The sequence below is a fragment of the Ceratotherium simum genome, chromosome 4, assembly GCF_057802395.1.
Source record: "Ceratotherium simum simum isolate JZ-2026a chromosome 4, ASM5780239v1, whole genome shotgun sequence".
Classification (NCBI taxonomy): Eukaryota; Metazoa; Chordata; class Mammalia; order Perissodactyla; family Rhinocerotidae; genus Ceratotherium; species Ceratotherium simum.
The window spans coordinates 91590712-91610914 of record NC_141903.1 but is presented as its reverse complement, the minus strand read 5'-3'; the positions used below and the strand labels follow the sequence as shown (position 1 = coordinate 91610914).

General features: G+C 42.3%; 1 protein-coding gene across 2 annotated transcripts; it reads left to right on the top strand.

Annotated features, from left to right (window-relative positions):
* Positions 1-9498: 9498 nt before the first annotated feature.
* On the top strand, positions 9499-17730 carry BTF3 (basic transcription factor 3). Of its 2 annotated transcripts, none has more exons than XM_004420462.3 (6): positions 9499-9656; positions 10237-10305; positions 13651-13764; positions 14075-14276; positions 15541-15597; positions 17427-17730. In XM_004420462.3, exons 2-6 carry the CDS (start codon positions 10237-10239, stop codon positions 17471-17473), a joined length of 489 nt encoding a protein of 162 aa, XP_004420519.1. In that variant the 5' UTR covers positions 9499-9656; the 3' UTR covers positions 17474-17730. The 2 variants fall into 2 exon arrangements, with proteins under 2 accessions (XP_004420519.1, XP_004420518.1); XM_004420461.3 differs by lacking the exon at positions 9499-9656 and adding an exon at positions 9674-9894.
* Positions 17731-20203: the final 2473 nt, after the last annotated feature.

Sequence of the window (20203 nt, the reverse complement as noted above, 5' to 3'; positions counted from 1 at the left end):
GGTAGATATTTTTGGTACTTATTATCATAGAGCGGCTGTAATTTTGTTATATTCCAAATTTCTTACACAATTTCAGCATGAAATATTACCTTTGTACCTAACAATCTGTAGAGCTGTCATGCTTTGTATTACTAAACTAGCTATTTTGTTCATACCTAAACTACAGCTATCAGTTAAATGGGGCTGAAGGCTCTTAAAGCGATCAACTTTGCTCACTTCAGAGGTCTCCACTGATTTAACGAATAGACAAGTCTATTGAGAAAAACCATTTTGGACTGCCTATAGCCAAACCTATTGGAGAGTTCCCTTCACGCACCCTTCCCTGCACCGGCTTCTCCACCTCATTCTGCCATTCTTTTGTGGCTCTTTCCAAGTTCAACTCTCTGTTAACACTCTTCAGGACTCCCCCACTTACTTTATAGTAAAACTCAAGGTTCTTAGCATTGCTTCCAGGGCCCCTCATAACTGCCCCTTTGTCTTTGTAGCCTTATCTCCTGCCACTTATCTCCATGCAAGGTTCAAGAACTCAGTCACTCATATATCTTCTTCACAATTTTTGGCATACCAAAGCACCAAATGAACTATCTACTTCATATTTTTTCAATAGATCAATTTTAATTACTTGAATCAATGATTTTAAAAAGGAAACTTTGTATCTCTACCAAAAATAGCAAGTTAGTTTCACTTGCCACCAAGTGAAGGTAAATGTTGTTGGATTCTGCCTACACAGTGCTGTCAGCTGAGGCTCAGAGTTGAAGCCGACTCTCTTTTTAAAAGGAGATTAGCAAATGTCACAAAGGTGTTACATGCTAGAACCAAAGAGACGTTCTCCTTACAAAAGAAGTGGAAAAGAATTGGGGGCCGGTCCCGTGGCTTAGTGGTTAAGTGCACGCACTCTGCTGCTGGCGGCCTGGGTTCGGATCCCTGGCATGCACCCACGCACCGCTTCTCTGGCCATGCTGAGGCCGCGTCCCACATACAGCAACTAGAAGGATGTGCAACTATGACATACAACTATCTACTGGGGCTTTGGGGGAAAAAAAAAAAATAAAAATTAAAAAAAAAATTGGCAAGAGTATGATTGTGTCACCATGTAATGACTTACCTGACTGTGAACCACCTAAAATCAGAATATTAAGTGTGATAAGTGTCCCAGGCTTTGGGAAATACTACTCCAGCTTCTCAAACTGCTTGTAGTTTCATGCCCCCTTATTCTTTTGTGCCTAAAATGCTCTCCTTTTATTCTCACCCAGTTGATTCCTCTAGCCCTTCAAGACCCAGGAAATCTTCCCTGACGTACGATTCCAGGCAAGGTGTGAGGCTCCTCCTTCTTGCTTCCTCAGCATCTCGTCTCATGTAGCTTTATGGGTTTCAGAGCACACAGCACTATACTGCAATTAGCAGTTTGTCTCCACTAAACTGAGAAATCCTTTAGGGCAGGGCCAGGTCTTTCATCTTTGAGACGTCAGCACTGTATGACAATTCCTAGCCACTCAGTACGTTGATTTCTATACACATGCATAAATGAATAAATAAATGCATGACTCGATCAAGCAATCCGTAGAAGCAAACTAAGACAGTAGTTCTCAAATTCTGGTGTGTAATTAGAACTACCTGGGGAAACTTGGTAAAACCACCGAGACCTCGGCCCCAGCTCCGGCCTGCTTCAGTGCTCTTGGGACTCTGCGCTTTATCAGCTCTGCAGGTGATTGTGATACACACCAAAGTTGGAGAACCTTTTCAGGTGAGCAAACAGGTTCAGAGAGTTTAATCTATTTGTCCAAGGACTGAAGTGGAAGTGAAAATGGGATAATTCACCCATTGTTTGCAAAGGTTTTCAATTCAGTCTTTATAATGTGCATGAAAAGGCTACTTATCATGGAAATGTGAAGCTAGGATTCTGTTCTAGCCAGTACAATAAATAGAGAAACCCACCTTCTCATCGGTTTGAATCAACAGTGAAAGATGCAGTCTGAAAATTACCCATGATACTTAAAAGCACAGATCATGGTTACAATTTAACATAGATTTAATGCAAATGTCATTCTCTTCATGTGTTCAGCAGATCTGAGCCCAAAACAGACTGTATGCTGAAAGCAAATAATGAGGGAGTAAAACATGTCACCTTTGAATTCTGTAAAACTACAGGAGACTGAAAAATATTACACTCTACCACTTGATTTACATTTTATAGCAAAACAATATGTATCATTCTCTAGGCACTACTCAGTGAATAGACTACATAGGAAAGCAGAGGCTATAGCCTAGATCTTGGCACTAGTTTCGATTAGAGGCTCCCACAACCCCCTCCTCAGGTTGGATTAATTTGCTAGAGCGGTTCACAGAACTCAGGAAAATAGTTTTCTCACTAGATTACCCATTTATTATAAAAGGATACAACCCAGAAACAGCTAGATGGAAGACAAGCATAGGGCAAGGTATGTGGGAAGAGGCCAGGAGCTTCCGTGCCCTCTGGGTGCACCACTCCCTCCACGCCTCCTCTGTTCGTCTCCCTTGCCCCCTGCACTTTGTGCTCCCCCGCCAAGTGGGAGCAGGGAGGGAAGTCAGGAGGCTGTTAGAGGGGCCCAGGTGCGTGAGGATGGTGGTTTGAATTAGGGCAGCAACAGTAAATATGGTCAGTGGTCAAAGTTGGGACATATTTTAGATGTAGGACCAATAACACTTGCTGATGGATTTGATATGGGAGGTTATTGGAAGAAAGGCAAGAGTTGACTGTTAGTGTTGATCTAATAGTAGATGGGAAATATAGTTCGGGCTTAGATATGGTAATCCGGGGCGTCTGTTAGTCATCTAGGTAGAGATAATGGGCGAGCAGTTGAATACATTTTTATTGGGTATCAGGTGCAGAGTTGAGATAATCATATTCCTTAGTAGTCAGTCATATTTGTTGGGACAAATATGTCCCAACTTTGACCACTGACCATATTTACTGGAGTTAGCATCAGATCCCACAAGTTTAAGGGGCACAGTGTAATGGTTATGGGCACGGATTGTGGAGCAGACTGCCTGGGTTCATCCTTCAGCTTTGCCACTTACCAGCGCTGCGGGCTTAGGTAAATTACTTAACCTCTTTGTGTCTCAATCTTCTGGTTTATGGGAGGAATACTAGCTACTTCATAGGATTCAATGAGTTAATATATATAAAACACTAAGAACAATGCCCAATGTAGAGGCTATGTAAACATTAGCCATTATTAATACATTGTCATCTTTAGTCCACGAAAGCTCTCTGATTCCCTCTCACTTCTTCCCTGATCTTCACTCCCATCCTTCTCTCCACCAAAAGTACCCACTTGAGTGTTTTTTTCCCACACCAAAAACCAGTTCTCCAATTCTCCGGACACCAACTGGGTGTCCAATAATTCAATCCAATGAAGTCACCATCTACTTGGAGTCAGCATCAGATCCCACAAGTTTAAGGGGTCAGTTCCACAAGACTGCCCCCACTACAGATGCCAATGCCAAGTCCTGGGCCACCCTTACTTCTGACCAACTGGCTGTAAGTTGGGGATTCCCATGACCCCCTCCTTAGGTTCAATAATTTGCTAGAGTGGCTCACAGAACTTAGGAAAAAACATGTTTGCCAGTTTATTGTGAAGGATACTACTCAGGCAGAGCCAAATGTAAGAGGGCCTGGTGTGTGGGAGGGGGAGTTTTGGAGTCTCCGTGCCCTCTCTTGGCTGTGTTACCCTCCCAGCACCTTGATGTATTCACCAACCTGGAAGCTCTCCAAACACTGTGTTTAGGGGTTTGTATGGAGGTTTCATTATATAGGCACAATGGATTCAATTATTGGCCACTGGTGATTGAATTCAACCTCTCCCCTCCCTGGAGGTTTGGGGGTGGGACTTAAAGTTGCAACCCTCAACCCTCTAATCCTGCCTTGGTCTTTTTGGTAACCTGCCCCATCCTGAAGCTATCCAGGAACCAACACACTAGTCATCTCATTAGCATACAAAAGACATTCTTCTCACTCCAAGGGTTTTAGGAGGTGTGGCCCAGAAACCTGGGACAAAGACCAAATAAATATTTCCCATTATACCACACCTCTCTAATGTTGAAAGTATCACCTTAAATATGCATCTAGGGGCCGGCCCTGTGGCTTAGCGGTTAAGTGCGCGCGCTCTGCTGCTGGTGGCCTGGGTTCGATCCCTGGCGCACACCGACGCACCGCTTCTCCAGCCATGCTGAGGCCGTGTCCCACATACGGCAACTAGAAGGATGTGCAGCTATGACATACAACTATCTACTGGGGCTTTGGGGGAAAAAATAAATAAGTAAAATTATTAAAAAAATATATGCATCTATCTCTGTATTATATATGTTGCTTTGTGCGCTTTTAAAAAACTTTTATTGTTAAGTATAGAAATTACAGAAAACCGTGTACCACTGAACAGGTCAGAAGGTAGACCCTTGCTCACTACCCTAGCAACCTTCCATGTGCCTCCTCCCAATTATGACCCCCTTTCTCTTCCAAGAATAACTACTATGCTGGTGTTTATGATCATTACTTCCTTTTCAGTTTTATCGCCTAAGCACACATCCCTAAACACTATAGTTTTGCCTGTTTTCCTTTTTTTTGATGTCTCTTTTTATCTAAAGATTCCCCTTTCTCTTTTTTTTCTTTTTTTGTTGGAATTTATTTGTTGCAATACCAGGTTAATTGTCCTGCCATTTTCTGTAATCTGAATTTTGTTGATTGCACTCTGTGGGATAATTTAACGTTTGTCTGTCCTTTGTATTTTCTGTAAATTGATGGCTGGCTCACCTTGGGGCCAAAAATTAATATGTTTCCGTTCAACAAGTGTATTATAGACAAATTTAAACCAGGAGAAGATATGTGCAATAAAGAGAGAGAAAAAATAAAGACTACTATATATCTGGGAATCCAGCTAAAAAAGAATGCACAAGATCTTCAGAAAGTTTTCTCTATTAAAATATATAAAAGATTTGAAAAAAACAGATGCACTATATTCATGGGTGTGAAAATTTGGGTGGATAGATTGGTACTTAGCGTCCATTCAAACTTCTTTCAAGCTTGCCTCTTTGTACTATAAATCTTGAAAACTTAAAAACATTTCCCAGACATCCTTGCAGTTAGCGTTCTAGAAGTAAATGATTTCTGCCAATTAGGTACGTTTCAGTAAGATTTGGAAGATGGAAATAAGGTGAAAGCCTTTTTCCTTCAGGTTTATTTGCTTTTGGCTAGCAAGCACGGTGGTGAAGATATTAGTATTTTCTGTAGCAGCTTTCTTGAGCACAGTCATTTGCTTTGTGGGTGCTGAGTACTTGTAGCTTCAGTATCTTCTTGATTCCTGAATTGTAGCTACAGTAGTGCATTCTTAACATCAATAATTCCAGTTGTGGGGTCTTGATTCTCCATCGTCCTGATGGCTGGGGCAGTGGTAGCAGCTCCCCTGCCAGCCCAGTTCTACAGTATTATCCGGGGACTCCTTTCTGATGGCCTAGTCTAAAGCCCACTTCTCCAGCTCTTTGAACAATTTTCTAAGCACCAATTCCCTATATTAAATCCCTATTTAAAGTAGCCAGATCTATTTCTTACAACTGAATGCAGACTCATACAATCATTAGTAAAGATATAAAAGCTTCCCAAATTGATCTACACAATCAATCCCAATCAACATTTTAAAATAATTGAACAAAACCTAAGAGGTATATAGAATAAAGTTCTGCAAACACGTGAACTTCAAAAATGAAAAGGATAATCACCCTACCATATATTAATAATATTGAGTCTATGTATTAATAATTGTTGATGCTGGATGATGGGCCTATGGAGTTTCATATTATTCTTACTTTTGTGTGCCTGAAGTTTTCCATAATAATGTAAAAAGAATATTCAGTCTGTGTTCAAAAAGTTAGGGTTGGAATTACAGATTTGGGACTCATCAAAATAAAGACAACTTTTAAAGCCATGGGATTGGATGAAACCATTTAGGGAGAATAAAAATAGAAAAGTGAGACTAAAATGTGAGTAACTCTAACATTTAGAGGTCAGAGAAAGAAGATAAAGCAAGTAGACTGAGGAGATGTTAGTAAGGTAAGAGGAAACCAGGAAGTGAGATGTTCTGGAAGGCTACAGAAGAAAATGTTTCAAAAGCGTGCAAGAGGCCAAGTGTGTCAAATGCTACCTCAAGGCCAAAATGAGAACCAAGAATTCACCTTCTGTATTTGCCAAGATGGAGGTTTAGACAATTCTTTGGAGAAACTGTGCTATAAAGTGGAGCACAAAAATTAAGTGGTGGCTGGAGGGGAACAGAGGTCAAAGAGTTTTTTGTTTTGTTCTCTTTTAAGATGCCTGATACTAACGCATATTAGTGCACTGGCAGAATGATCTAGTTGAAAGAGGGAAAACAGAGATAGGAGGGAAACAAGAACAGAAGAATCAAGGTCCTGAATGAAATAAACAAAAGCAGGGGCCGGCCCAGTGGCCTAAGGGTTAAGTTAGCGCATTCTGCTTCAGCACGTTCTGGTTCACTGGTTTGGATCCTGGGAGCAGACCTACTCACTGCTCATCAAGCCATGCTGAGGCGGCATCCCATGTAGAAGAGCTACAACTCTGCAACTATGATACATAACTATGTACTGGGGCTTTGGGGAGAAAAAAGAAAAAAGAGAAAGATTGGCAACAGATGTTAGCATAGGGCCAATCTTCCTCAAAAAAAGAGAATGGGCCCTTGCATAGAGCAAGGTATCATCTCTATTAAAAAAAGAAAAAGAAATAAGCAAAAGCACAAGTAGATGGAATATTTCTCCCATGTGTAACAGGAGGGGAGGCAATATTTTATAGGTTCAGATGCGTATAGAGGATAGATTTGGTGGAGGGAAGAAGAGCTTGTTGTCTATTTTCACACCTTTAACTCTGTAAGCCTCAGTTCCCTCACCAATAACAGGGTAAGTACCTGTGAGGATCCAACCATCAAACAGCCAATACCTCAATATTAACCTAGCAGGAAACTGTTATTAAGACTTCTAATTCAATTTCCCATTAACTCAACAAAACTATCAATCTCTCATTTTGCATTTAATAAAATACCACAACTAAAAATAACTGTGATGGATGTAACTTAACAAGGCTGAGGGTCTCAGAGGAGGCTTTCTTGAGATATTTAAACTAAAAGCTAAATGAGGCGTAGACGTTAACTTGACAAAGGTGGGGGTGCTAGAAAATGAGTTCAAGGAGGTTTAGAAACTTAAAGAAAAAAAAAATCCATCGTAGCTAACAGTCAAGGACCAGACCTTGAAGCAAACAAAAGCATGGGAACATACATACTCTCGGTGATTTCCAGTATGTCTTGTGGGTCAGAATGGGGCTCTTAAGAAATAAACATAATATTTTAGCTCTTGCTGAAGCAGACTCAAGTCCAACTGAGAGGTGAAAACAATTCATGGGGGGTGCAGGCCCTGTGGCTTAGCGGTTAAGTGCGAGCGCTCCACTACTGGTGGCCCGGGTTCGGATCCCAGGCGCGCACCGAGGCACCACTTCTCTGGCCACGCTGAGGCCGTGTCCCACATACAGCAACTAGAAGGATGTGCAGCTATGACATACAACTATCTCCTGGGGCTTTGGGGAGGAAAAAAAAAAAAAGGAGGAGGATTGGCATGGATGTTCGCTCAGGGCTGATTTTCCTCACAAAAAAAAAGAAAAAGAAAACAATTCATGGACTTTGATTAGACCATAAACTATAAACCAAGGAAAGCAAACAGGTTTCCCCCTTCTTGCTTCTCTATTGATAGAGGCCATGGGGAGTGCTGAGTAAATGATTCTTAGGGTCCTCCAAGCTCAGCAGCCAAGTGTGGGAGCCAGGCATCCACATTTGCCCCAGACACTGGGAGCACACAGTAAATGTTAGCATGTACCTTACTCTTTTGCCATCCCTCAGCTAAGATTGCAACTTAGTAACTATTTTCTTGGAGTTAAAAAACCCCTGCTGTTATTTTTTAAAAGACTGGTACCTAAATACTAGTAGAATCAGAATTTCCTAACTACTCACAAAATAAGCAGAAGCAGCTAAAGGAGTCAAAAATCAAAATTTTCTTTTCTTACTGTTAGGGAAACTTACATGATTTTCTACATGGTGCAAGTCTTAAAAATTGCAAAAGAATGAGAAAGAAAAGTGAGAACCAAAGGAAAATTTCCTGAAAACAAGTGTATAAAAGGTGAATCAGGCAGCAGTAGAAGCTTGTGTTTATGTAAATACTCAGAAAAAACACAGGACCAGGCAGTTTCAAACGCCTCTGGTATAACACGCAGGAAGGGGGGGAAATTGTTCCTGAATAAAGAGATACTTTGAAAAAAGGGAGTATTTCTATATATATTTTGCAGTATTTCTACTGCACTGACTAGAGTTAGCAGTCATTTTGACCTTGATCATTAGGACAGTGATCCACGTAGCCCAAAAGTACAAACACCTTTTTCTGTACTAAACTTGACTCATATTTAATGAGAAGCAACATTGTTTTTTGAGAAAATATCAACTGTTACAATTATCCTAAACAGCAACACAGCTGTCCTCACCAGCTAGTTTCTTAGAGACATCAGTTTTAACATATTTACATGTGAAAAGTATTCAAAAACAAAAAGATTAATCTTAATTGGAAAGAAATCTGCACCTACACAAGTTTTCTTCCTATATAAATCGTATTTTCTCTAGCTAAGATATCGGACACATTTTTTCAATATGCAAACGCTTTTCATAGCTAAGACCACAAAAAGCCTGCTCAGATAGCATTCTGATTTAAATTGCCATTTTTAATATCGGTCGTTTTATGTTAAGATTGTCTTAACGCTTGTCCTACCGTTTAGAAAATTTTAACTTAGACCAGTCTAGACTTTCCAAACACACCGGGCACAAATTCTCCATTGATTGAATTATTCAGTTAAGAAAGGTAAAGTCTGTTCTACTCTGAATCGCTATTTGCCAAATCCACGCCAACCCACGTCAAGGAGTCAACTTGTCGTGTGTTGCAGAAACACGAGGAGTCGGTCATCACGTGCACGGGTCCGGAGCGGTCAGGCCCTGCTACGCGGGCGGAGGGCAGATCGCCCGGCCCCGCCCGGTCCTCGGAATTGCTGGGGGTGCATTCCGAACACGCCCCCCCAGAAAGTCTGCACCATCCTCCTGCAACCTACCGAACCGCCGGGCTCGGAAAGCACAGTCAGCTCGTTTTAACAAAGTCCTGACAGCCGTCTGGGGCAGGCTGGCTGGGCGCCCGCGCGTCCCCGCGAACGTGCGCGGGCCCCTCCTCCCAGGTGACGGACCTGCGGGTCCGGCCCGGCGGGCAGGGCCGGCTGTGCCAAGACCCGCGCTCCCTGACCCCTCTAGGCCTTTCCCGGGGCTCCTGGCCGACCTCCAGCCCGGAGCACCCCGGCCCGGCCCGCGCTGGACGAGCTGCAGGCCGCGGGGGAGGCCGCGCGTGCGCAGGGCGGCACCGGGCTCGCGGGGAAGTCCGTTTCCTGACTCTCGGAGGAAGTGGCGTTGCGTCACTTCCGGCCTCCCTCTAGCTGCCATCTTGCGTCCCCGCGTGTGTGCGCCTAACCTCAGCTGGTCCGCCCGAGACCCCCCGAGTGCCAGCCCTAGTCCCCCGCGCGGCCCCATTTCCGCTCCAACAAGGTACAAAAAGGCTGTGGCCGCCGGCGTGGGAGGAGGACGGGATCGGGGGCGGGAAGTGCCCGGAAGGAGCGAGACAGGGAGGGACAGGGCAGAGGAGAGGAAGGCGATGCGACGGACGGGCGCACCCGCTCAGGCTGACTCTCGGGGGCGAGGGCGAGCCAGGGGCGGCTGCCCTGGGGGCGAGGCGACGCCGTCTCTTCCTCCACCTCGCGGCGGAACCCGGGGACAGGAGCCTCAGGTACCGCGAGGCCTGCGGAGAGCGGCCGGGCCGGGCGGGCCCTGGCTAGGCCGAGCCGGGCCGGGGCGGGGGTGCGGGCCGGGGCGGGGCGGGGGTGCGGGCCGGGGTGCGGGCCGGGGCGCTGTCTCCGAGCCTGCGGCGAGGGGCGGTGGGGGGCTAGCAGGGCGGGGGCTCTGCGCTCCTCGGAGCTTGAACTGGAGCCTGGCGGGGGGATCTGGGATCTGGGGTCCGGGCCTCGGCCTGTGTGGGACGTTCGTCTCCTGCCGGAGTCTCGGGACATAGCGAGCGTGGAATGCTCGAGCGAGCCAGACCTGTCCTCGCTGAGGGTTTCCTGTTTTCTAGATGAAAGAAACTATCATGAACCAGGAGAAACTCGCCAAACTACAGGCACAAGTGCGCATTGGTGGGAAAGTAAGTTGTAATCGTTTTGGGGGGGAAGTTTTAAATTTAGGGTTTTTCTCTTTTGCATTTCTAATATCGTTGGCTTGTCACTTTGTCTCTAGAGAGAATTTCACGGAGCCAGCAAATCGGGGGTGAGGGAGGTAGGGGTTAAATTAGACATGCAATACAGTGTATCAGTGAGACGTGCAGGTTGGATATTAAAAGAAAAAAATAAACAAGTGAATCGAGATGGAGAGCGTTTAGACTACAAAGTTGTCTTTTATGGAAATGTATGTTTTCAGTGTTACAGTGTTTTAACAGAACAAAAGTGTTTCCTCATGTAATTAGTAAGAAAGTGTGTCGTTTCAGTTACATCATCATCGTGGCCATCTGACTTTTTTGGCTTAAGTTGTATACAGTCAGTGCTTGACTTTTTTTTTTTTTTTAATCTGACTGATTTTGTTTCCCCTGCCTTTTCAACTGTAGTTGATAGTTTAAGGTTCTGGATAATTGTTGTACTTAATAGTTAGAAGTCCCGTGTCTTTTGTAAATTAAGACCTTTCTGTGATGCTTTCTTAGCTAAATGCAGTCCAGAGGAGTTGTAGATTTTCTAGTATGCTTGAAGATATCTTTATTATAGGTACGTTTTGGAATATTAAGAGCAGTGACTGGATTTGAAAAGGTTACCTAAGCAGCTATCTTTCCATTTTTACTTTGTAATTACACTAAAACTGAAGGAATGAGGTTGACTGGTGGATTTTTAAATGATCAGTTTTTGGTTAATTGGTTTTTCCTGGTGGGTACTGAGCCCCATCAAGGGGATTCTTTTTTGAATTTGGTTAAGATTTTGGATTCTTCTCTAGGTAATTCACTTAAATCAGAGTCCACTCTAGGCAAAGGTCTACCTCGTGTATTTTGCATCGTGTTAGCACATTCCTAGTGTTTAACAAGGTGTGGTAGCCTGTTGGAACAGGGCATGTCTTTACTTGGTAAAACTTGTAAAGCTTCTCTACTACAAGTTTATTACCTATTAGTCTTTCCCAGCTTTTGGCATTTACCTTCAAGTAGAGTTTACTGTGTAATGGCCAAAAGTCGCACTTAGAGCTAAATAATAAGATGTACATTTGTTCATTACTGGACTTTGCCAGCAGTGAACATGTCTTGATCCTTTTTATTTTTTTCTGAAGCTAGTCTTCAAGATCAGCACCTACCCATTAACAACGGTAGGTGTTTCTTGTCCTTTTTAGCCATCGTTATAAGCTAGGTGTGGCCTTTAAGTGCTGGAGAAACTCATCTTCTTGCTGGGTCAGTGTTTGGATGCTCTTACACTGGTGTTTTCAACCACCATTCCTTTTAGTACAGGATTCAGAAGGAGTAATTTGAATAATGTGCTTGTGTGACATCTTTCTGTTGTTACTCTGATCATTAGTCTTTAACTTGTGAGAGCATCATTCTACGGTCAAGGAAAGTGGAGATTTTCTAGGATTCTTGAGGCTGATGTATGATAAACTTATTTAGGTTACAGAGGAAATAGTTTTGTCGTTATTGTAATATGAAAGCATTTTCTTCACCTTTTAAGAAACCTGCTTATGATGAGTTTGAAGTTAGGTGAGTTAGTTTTGCCTTAGAGAAAACTGCAAGTGTGAGGTACTTCTAAGTAGGTGTTATAATTTCGGTATCTGATCAGAGCATTGATAATACATCATTATTTCAGTAAAAATAGAGCTCTACGTTTGTGAAGTGTGTGGAACCTATAGAAGGTGTACTGGTTTTGTTTTTAGGATATTGTAGTAGTTCCTTGGGATGTCTTTTAGAGAGGATTCTCTGGAAACCAGGTATCTACATGACCACTTCAAGGTGGTTTTTATTCCTAAAAGTTTTTTTGGGTTTGGTCACCAGTATGTTTTGTAGCTATTGATATTTTCCCCAGTTTAACTATGATTTCTTTAAGGCTTTACTGTGCTGGATCCTGAGAATACAAAATTTAAGACATTTCAAGTATCTGGGGTGCTTTAACGCTGTTAGGGAAAATAGGCATCTATTTTAAAATCTGTTTTCATAGTGTAGTAGAAGCATTTTCAAAATATAGAGATGGGAATGATGTGGCCTGGGGATGAATTGCAGAGCTTAGGCAAAGCACAGAAGAGGTAATGGCTTGAACGAGATTTTAAAGGCTGAATCGGAATTGGTATGGAGGTGCCTGCTGCACAGTGAGGTAGGTGGGTGGTAGCCTTTCCGTGAAGAGACTGATGTACCATGTAAAGGGCTTAGCCTATATGAGAGAGTCTATGAAAGTGTTATTAAAGAATTTTAAGCAGAAGATGGGTGGTCACATTTGCCTAGTTTTGAAAGTTTATAGGCTATTTTTGAGAAGGAGGAGATTGGAGACTTGGCATATATGTACAATAGACCACAGGTTTTCCTGAACGCTGTGTTCGTTCGTTCATCAAGTTATTGAGTGCCTTCAGTGAGCTAGATACTATTTTCCATATTGGGTTTTATAGCATTAAGCAAAGTAGGAGCCTCAAGGAGCTTACATTCTAGTGAGGGGAGATAGACAATAAAATATACTTATCTCTTATAGTAATAAGTGTTGTGAAGAAAAATAAACCTGGGTAGATGGAAACTGATAAGTGTGGCAGGTGCTATTTGACACTGGGTGGTTGGGAAAGGCCACTCTAAGAACAGAGATCTGTAGTGAGGGAGGGAGCTACGCAGATGCTTGGGGAAGAGAGAAGGAGTATGCAGAGGCCCCAGTGTGGCCTCTCGATGGAACAGCGAAGAGGTGTCTTTGGCTGAAGATGAGTATGCATGCTTGATAGGAGATGTGGTCAAGGGCAGCATAGCAGGGCAGGGCAGATCCAGTCGGGGCCTTGTAGGTTAAGATAAGAACTTCAGATTTCACTCTTAGGTGCTATAGAAGTCTGTCTCCAGACTCTTATGTCATACACTTGCTTGCCTGTGAATATTAATGGCTGTTGATTTTTCTTTAATTAATGTAAAAACAAAAGGTTAACAGTTCTGGTCGTGATCTTCTAAATGAGGCTTATTTTAGGTTGACACATACCAAGTCTTCGATCACTTCTAGAGCAGACACTGTAAAAAGTAGGACTTTGAAGAGATCATTCCTTTACATCTGACAAAGCTAGAAGCTTAAAAGTTATTAAGGAGTAGTAGACAGCTGCTTCTGTTGCCCACCTTTGACTTCCATCCTTGCCTTAATCTGCCTGCTTACTGCACAGAAGTTCGTGGTTACGGCGATTTTCTTACACATATCCAGAGGTCAGAAAGGAATTAGAAACTGTTTCCATTTGAAGATGTCTCTTGCTGTGGTATAAATGTGTGCTGTTTTCTTTCCTTTTCTGCCCACTCTAGGGAACTGCTCGCAGAAAGAAGAAGGTGGTTCATAGAACAGCTACAGCAGATGATAAAAAACTTCAGTTCTCCTTAAAGAAGTTAGGGGTAAATAATATCTCTGGTATTGAAGAGGTAAGTGTCAGATTTTCTTTATGAAACAAGATTTGGCTGAAAAAGCTTTAAAGTGTATGCATTAAATGATCTTTTTGACTCTAATTCTAGCGGAGAATTTCATATCCCTCTAAAATGTTTCTACTCTATTAATGAGTATCAGGGAGATTGCTAAGTCTGGAAGCCCTATCCATTCCAGGCAAAATTTCACCTGTGCTTCACAGTGAAATACTAGATTACTTAGCCAGACTTCAGTTTTTGCTTAATAAAATGTTTGGTTTTAAAGGGATTTTGGTATATATTGCTAATTTAAAATTTTTCTTCTTTGTAGGTGAATATGTTCACAAACCAAGGGACAGTGATCCACTTCAACAACCCTAAAGTGCAGGCATCTCTGGCAGCGAACACTTTCACCATCACAGGCCATGCCGAGACGAAGCAGCTGACAGAAATGCTACCCAGCATCCTAAACCAGCTCGGCGCAGACAGTCTCACCAGTTTAAGGAGACTGGCTGAAGCTCTGCCCAAGCAATGTGAGTTTCCTGTTAGTGGTTTTACCTGGAGTCACTGATTTGTCAGTAGATTTCTAAGAACGCAGGGTACAAAGTGGGTATGAATATCTATAAATTTGGAAATGTAAACTTTCCTCTAAAAAATATCAGTTTTTACACTGATTTTAATTAAGTGTTCTTAGTATGTTCAATAATTTATCTAGTATGCTCTGAACATTTTACTTGATTCAGGGGAATGTTTGTTTTCTACTAGCTTTCTTGTTTTGGATCAGAGACTTAAAATTTTACCCTTATTATCTGGAAACGATGAAACTGTTAACTTTGGGCTTTTTTGATAACTGACAGTTTAGAGTTCTTATTTAGAATTGTTAGGAATTAAAAATATAAATTACCAGATTTCTTCAGTTGTATCTACAACTGTTATTACCAGTAATCTTTAAAAATTGGCCTGCCACTATTGTCCTATTTTTAATTATGATAAGGATTTCGTTCAGGACAGAAAGTCGTGTAGTTGAATAAGTGTACATCAGGGGATGTAGCTACTTTATGCTGAGGCCCTCTGATTAAAATTTTGAAAAATGAGAATGTAGAAGACAGGCTTCTATGGCCTGTTACTTAGTCATTCATGTTTTTCTAGGCATTTGTTAACTCTGCTTCTATTTATATTTTTTTGTCACATTGAGAGTTGTAAGAGGTTCTTAGAAAGTCTTAGGCTTTCAGAGCTGAAGAAGGCTTTTGAAGTATTCCACTGAAAATCATACAGGGCTAGTACTGTGAGGTCTCAACTTTAAATTGTAGTTCACTTTCTTGTGGAATAGAAGGAAAGTGGATGCTTACCACTCAAAGACACTTGTAATTTTCATTTCAGTAGAGGTTTGTCGAGCATCCCCCTATGCCATGCACAAAACAACGGGGTATTTGAGAAAACAGCCTCCCAAAATAAATTTTACCTCACAAAATAAATCTTATCATAATCTGGTATGTGGGTTTACCTGTACCCTGGAGACTCCCTGTTGTTCCATAGTACCTCAGGGCCTGTGGTGGGCCAGAGGGATTGAAAGCGTGATGTGGAATCTGGTTTGTTGACTGTTACTGTAATTCTAGCTCATTTGTAGACATCAGAATATCACGTTATTGGTAGTACTGTAGATGAAATCCCAAATGTCTGTGTTGTCATCATGAATATAAGTTATAATGCCACTTGGCCTTTCATCTGTTCTTTTGGTTAATGTTTGTTGAAGACTTAGACAAATGTGTGGGTGACATTTACGTTTCCTTTTCACAGCTGTGGATGGAAAAGCACCGCTTGCTACAGGAGAGGATGATGATGATGAAGTTCCAGGTAGGAGTCTTCACTTGTAGATCAGCTAGAGAAACCTTAGCAAGGGAGAATCAAGAGTCTTTGTACTATAGGAAAGACTACCTTGGGGAGGGGGAAGAGGGCAAACGGGGAAAGGGAGACATGAAGCTCACTTGAAGGAGAAAAATAATGCAGTGTTACTTGACTGGGAGCTGTATTTGTAGGCTTGGCTCTTTTCTGTTTGGGATCCCAAGAAAGGGTAGGTATCTAACCTTAACTATTGAATAAATAAGGATGTATGTTGTGACCTAAATGTAACAACTACTTGCAGATCACAAATTACCCTTATTTCCCTCTTCAAGATCCATAAATTTATGAGAAGGCATGGAGAAGTTGTACAAATATCTCGGGATAGAAGCATTCTAAAATCAGCAGAAAAACTCCTTTGGCAATCATGAGGCATTTTTCTCTGTTGTTCCTGGATAATTTATTTTGTTGTAAAACACATATTTCTTGGGCAGTAGAATCACCAGACTCATAAATGTTTCCACTTTGCGTGGACAGGTGTCCTTAGGAATCCAGGAAAACTCTGGAATGTTGTCATGGTGTTCTTTGGTTCTGCCCCCACGGTGACTAATGTATCACGTTGCTTAATTTTTTTTTGGTGAGGAAGATCAGCCCTGAGCTAACATCCATGCTAATCCTCCTCTTTTTGCTGAGGAAGACCGGCTCTGAGCTGACATCTATTGCCAATCCTCCTTCCTTTTTTTTTTTCCCCCAAAGTCCCAGTAGATAGTTGTATGTCATAGTTGCACATCCTTCTAGTTGCTGTATGTGGGACGCGGCCTCAGCATGGCCGGAGAAGCGGTGCATTGGTGTGCGCCCGGGATCCAAACCTGGGCCACCACTAGCAGAGCGCGAGCACTTAACCGCTAAGCCACGGGGCCGGCCCACGTTGCTTAATTTTAATTCTTGGGGTGAGGTGGGAATGAGAAGGGTATATACACATTCTTTTTTTTTTTTTTTTTAATTTTTTGTTTATTGCAGTAACATTGGTTTATAACATTGTAAAACTTTCAGGTGTACATCATTGTACTTCCATTTCTGCATGGACTACATCATGTTCACCACCAAAATACTAATTACAACCCATCACCACACACATGTCCGAATTATCCCTTTCACCCTCCTCCCTCCCCCCTTCCCCTCTGGTAACCACCAATCCAATCTCTGTCCCTATGTGTTTGTTTATTGTTGTTATTATCTACTACTTAATGAAGGAAATCATACGGTATTTGACCTTCTCCCTCTGACTTATTTCACTTTGCATTATACCCTCAATTCTTTAAGCACCATATTTATGTTCGCCAGATTAATGACGTCCCCTTGTTTTAATTATATGCCAAAATACACATTTTAGACTGTGCCAAATGGGTTGTGCTCTTATTGGAGGTAAAAACAAGTGTTTATATGTATATTCTTTTTTTTTTTTTTTTTTTTGTGAGGAAGATCAGCCCTGTGCTATGCTAACATCTGCCAGTCCTCCTCTTTTTTTGCTGAGGAAGACTGGCCCTCGGCTAACATCCGTGCCTCATCTTCCTCCACTTTATATGGGACGCCGCCACAGCATGGCTTTTGCCAAACAGTGAATCGGTGTGCGCCTGGGATCCGAACCGGTGAACCCCGGGCCGCCGCAGTGGAACGCGCGCACTTAACAGCTTGGGCCCCCGGGCCGGCCCCCTATATGTATATCCTGATTGAACTGCAGGATATATTTTGAGAGCATCTCCCCATCTCCTCTTAAAATCTGATAATTATTTGTAGATTTGGCTTTTTTCTGAGTTTCTACCGTTTTTTTTTTTTTTTTCTAGATCTTGTGGAGAATTTTGATGAGGCTTCCAAGAATGAGGCAAACTGAATTGAGTCAACTTCTGAGGAAGATAAGACTTGAAGAAGTAACTGGGAGCTGCTATTTTATATTATGACTGCTTTTTAAAATTTTGTTCATGGATCTGATAAAATCTAGATCTCTAATATTTTTAAGCCCAAGCCCCTTGGACACTGCAGCTCTTTTCAGTTTTTGCTTAGACACAATTCATTCTTTGCAGCTAATTAAGCTGAAGAAGCCTGGGAATAAAGTTTGAAACAAAGGTTAATAAAGTTCTTTGCCTAGTATATGGTATTATTTTTATTTCATTGACACTGATTTGTACAGAAAGCAAAGTTGTTTATAGAAAGCTAATCATGGCATGTAATATGACTGATAATCTTTGATGGAATTTGATTAAAGATTTAAAATGACAGTACAATGCAACAAAGGTGGTATACAGTTCTCATGTTTGAAAACTTTTTTCTCCAGCAGTCTTCAGGGCTTCCATGGTTTATGTGATGCGTGTAATTATAAAATGAGGTTAGTGGGTGAGCAAGGGGTTTGTTTTCTTAATATTGTCTATTGTCAGCATATAATGAGTGCCTTACATGTATTATCACACTTAATTTTCTCTCATTTAATCTTCACTCGATGAAGTAGGGACTAGTAGCTCCATGCTGTCGATGTAATCCGAGGTTACTTCAAAAAAGTGAGAGTAATTAATCTCAACTCCTATGTAGGATAGTCTATAAGATACCTGGAAAAAAGTAGTGTTTGTAGTAGGGATGTCGCCTGTCTTCTCCTTAAGTGATAACACTTTAAATATATAGGGCTACTTTTTTCTCTTTAAAAAAATGTTTACTTTTAAAATTAACATACAGTGAAATTGACACATGTATATAGTAAGAATTTTAACATGTAACATGGATAACTGGCACCGTAATCAGGATACTGAACAGTTCCATCGTTCCCTCAATTTAGGGCTACTTAAAAAAATCTATTAGAAATCATAATGTTGAAGCAACTTCCAAAAATTTACAAATGGCACTTAATTCTTTTTTTTTTTAATTTTATTTATTTTTTTCCCCAAAGCCCCAGTAGATAGTTGTATGTCATAGTTGCACATCCTTCTAGTTCCTGTATGTGGGACACAGCCTCAGCATGGCCGGAGAAGCGGTGTGTCGGTGCACACCCGGTATCCGAACCGGGGCAGCCAGCAGCGGAGCGTGCGCACTTAACCGCTAAGCCACGGGGCCGGCCCAAATGGCACTTAATTCTATGTAACCTGCATCAAGGCACGAAAATTCAGGAAGAAAATTGCCTTAGTTTCTACTTGCAACAATAAGAATTCATTTTAAATTTCCATAACAATTTACAAGGTGCTCTACGGCTGTATCTCAAAATCAGTATTAGGGCCGGCCCCGTGGCTTAGCGGTTAAGTGCGCGCGCTCCGCTGCTTGTGGCCCGGGTTCGGATCCCGGGCGCGCACCGACGCACCGCTTCTCCGGCCCTGCTGAGGCCACGTCCCACATACAGCAGCTGGAAGGATGTGCAGCTATGACAGACAACTATCTACTGGGGCTTTGGGGGGGGGGGGATAAATAAAATCTTAAAAATCAGTATTAGTCAACTACTGAAAATGAGATGCTGTGTAAATAGTATTTGCACATCTTAACATTGTTCCATTTTCTTCAAAGGGTGTGTTATCAGTTCTGGTCATGTACACTGCTACAGTAACAAGGACTCCAAAGTCCCAAGGGTTTACAAAATTACAAAGCATAGGCATGTGTTTCTAGACTATTGTGGGTCAGGTTGGGCTCTGCTACATAGTAACTCCAGTTCCCAGACTGATGGGGCAACCTCTGTCTGGGATGCTCAGCTTCCTAGCAGAGTGAGAAGATGGTGGGTCGGGTACTGGCTCTTAAAGCTGGTACTCATAAATGTCACTTTTTGTGTATAACTGACCAAAGCACGTGGAATGACTAACTTGGAGGGCAGAGGATTGGAAAGGTGGTGTGGGGCCTGAGCATGTGCCTTTCTGAGAAGCTTCCAGGTGAGGCTGATGCTGCAGGTCCACTGGCCATGGTTGAGTAGCATGACTAGAGATTTTTCTCAACTTATCCCAAGAGACTGAGGTGACAGTAACAGGCTCACTTGAGCATGAGAAGAATGCCACTATCTGAATATCTTGCCAGTTATTTGCCCTAATTCTATGCAGGAAAAGGACCAAATAGAGAAGTGCAGGGGCCAGCCCAGTGGCGCAAGAGGTTAAGTGCGCACACTCTGCTGTGGCGGCCCGGGGTTCGCCGGTTTGGATCCCGGGCGCGCACCAATGCACTGCTTGGCAAGCCATGCTGTGACGGCGTCCCATATAAAATAGAGGAAGATGGGCACGGATGTTAGCCCAGGGCCAGTCTTCCTCAGCAAAAAGAGGAGGATTGGCAGATGTTAGCACAGGGCTGATCTCCTCACAAAAAAATAAATAAAATAAATTAAAAAATAGAAGTGCAATAGATTTCCAGGCTGGGCCCATCCCAGGGCAACTTGCTTTCTTGTAGCAGATGCTGCCTCCGGTTAATCCTGTTTTGCCTGTACTCAGAGAATTTTTCCCACAACCTCTAAAAATGTAATTTCTTTGGTCCATAATTTAAATGGTCTGGTGTGTGTGGGTGGCTATGGATTTATAAGAAAGCGTTTTCTTGTAAATGCAATATCAGGATAGGCAGGGTTATGCTACAGTTACAAATAGCTAAAAATGTTAGTTGCTACAAAGGTTTG

What these genes read in the sequence shown, in the direction of transcription:
- BTF3 (XM_004420461.3), top strand. Translation starts at nt 9,763, where the DNA reads ATGCGACGGACGGGCGCACCCGCTCAGGCTGACTCTCGGGGGCGAGGG. An exon ending in ATATCTCTGGTATTGAAGAG is followed by an intron (nt 13,765 to 14,074) that starts GTAAGTGTCAGA and finishes TCTTCTTTGTAG; the next exon opens with GTGAATATGTTCACAAACCA. An exon ending in TGATGATGATGAAGTTCCAG is followed by an intron (nt 15,598 to 17,426) that starts GTAGGAGTCTTC and finishes TTTTTTTTCTAG; the next exon opens with ATCTTGTGGAGAATTTTGAT.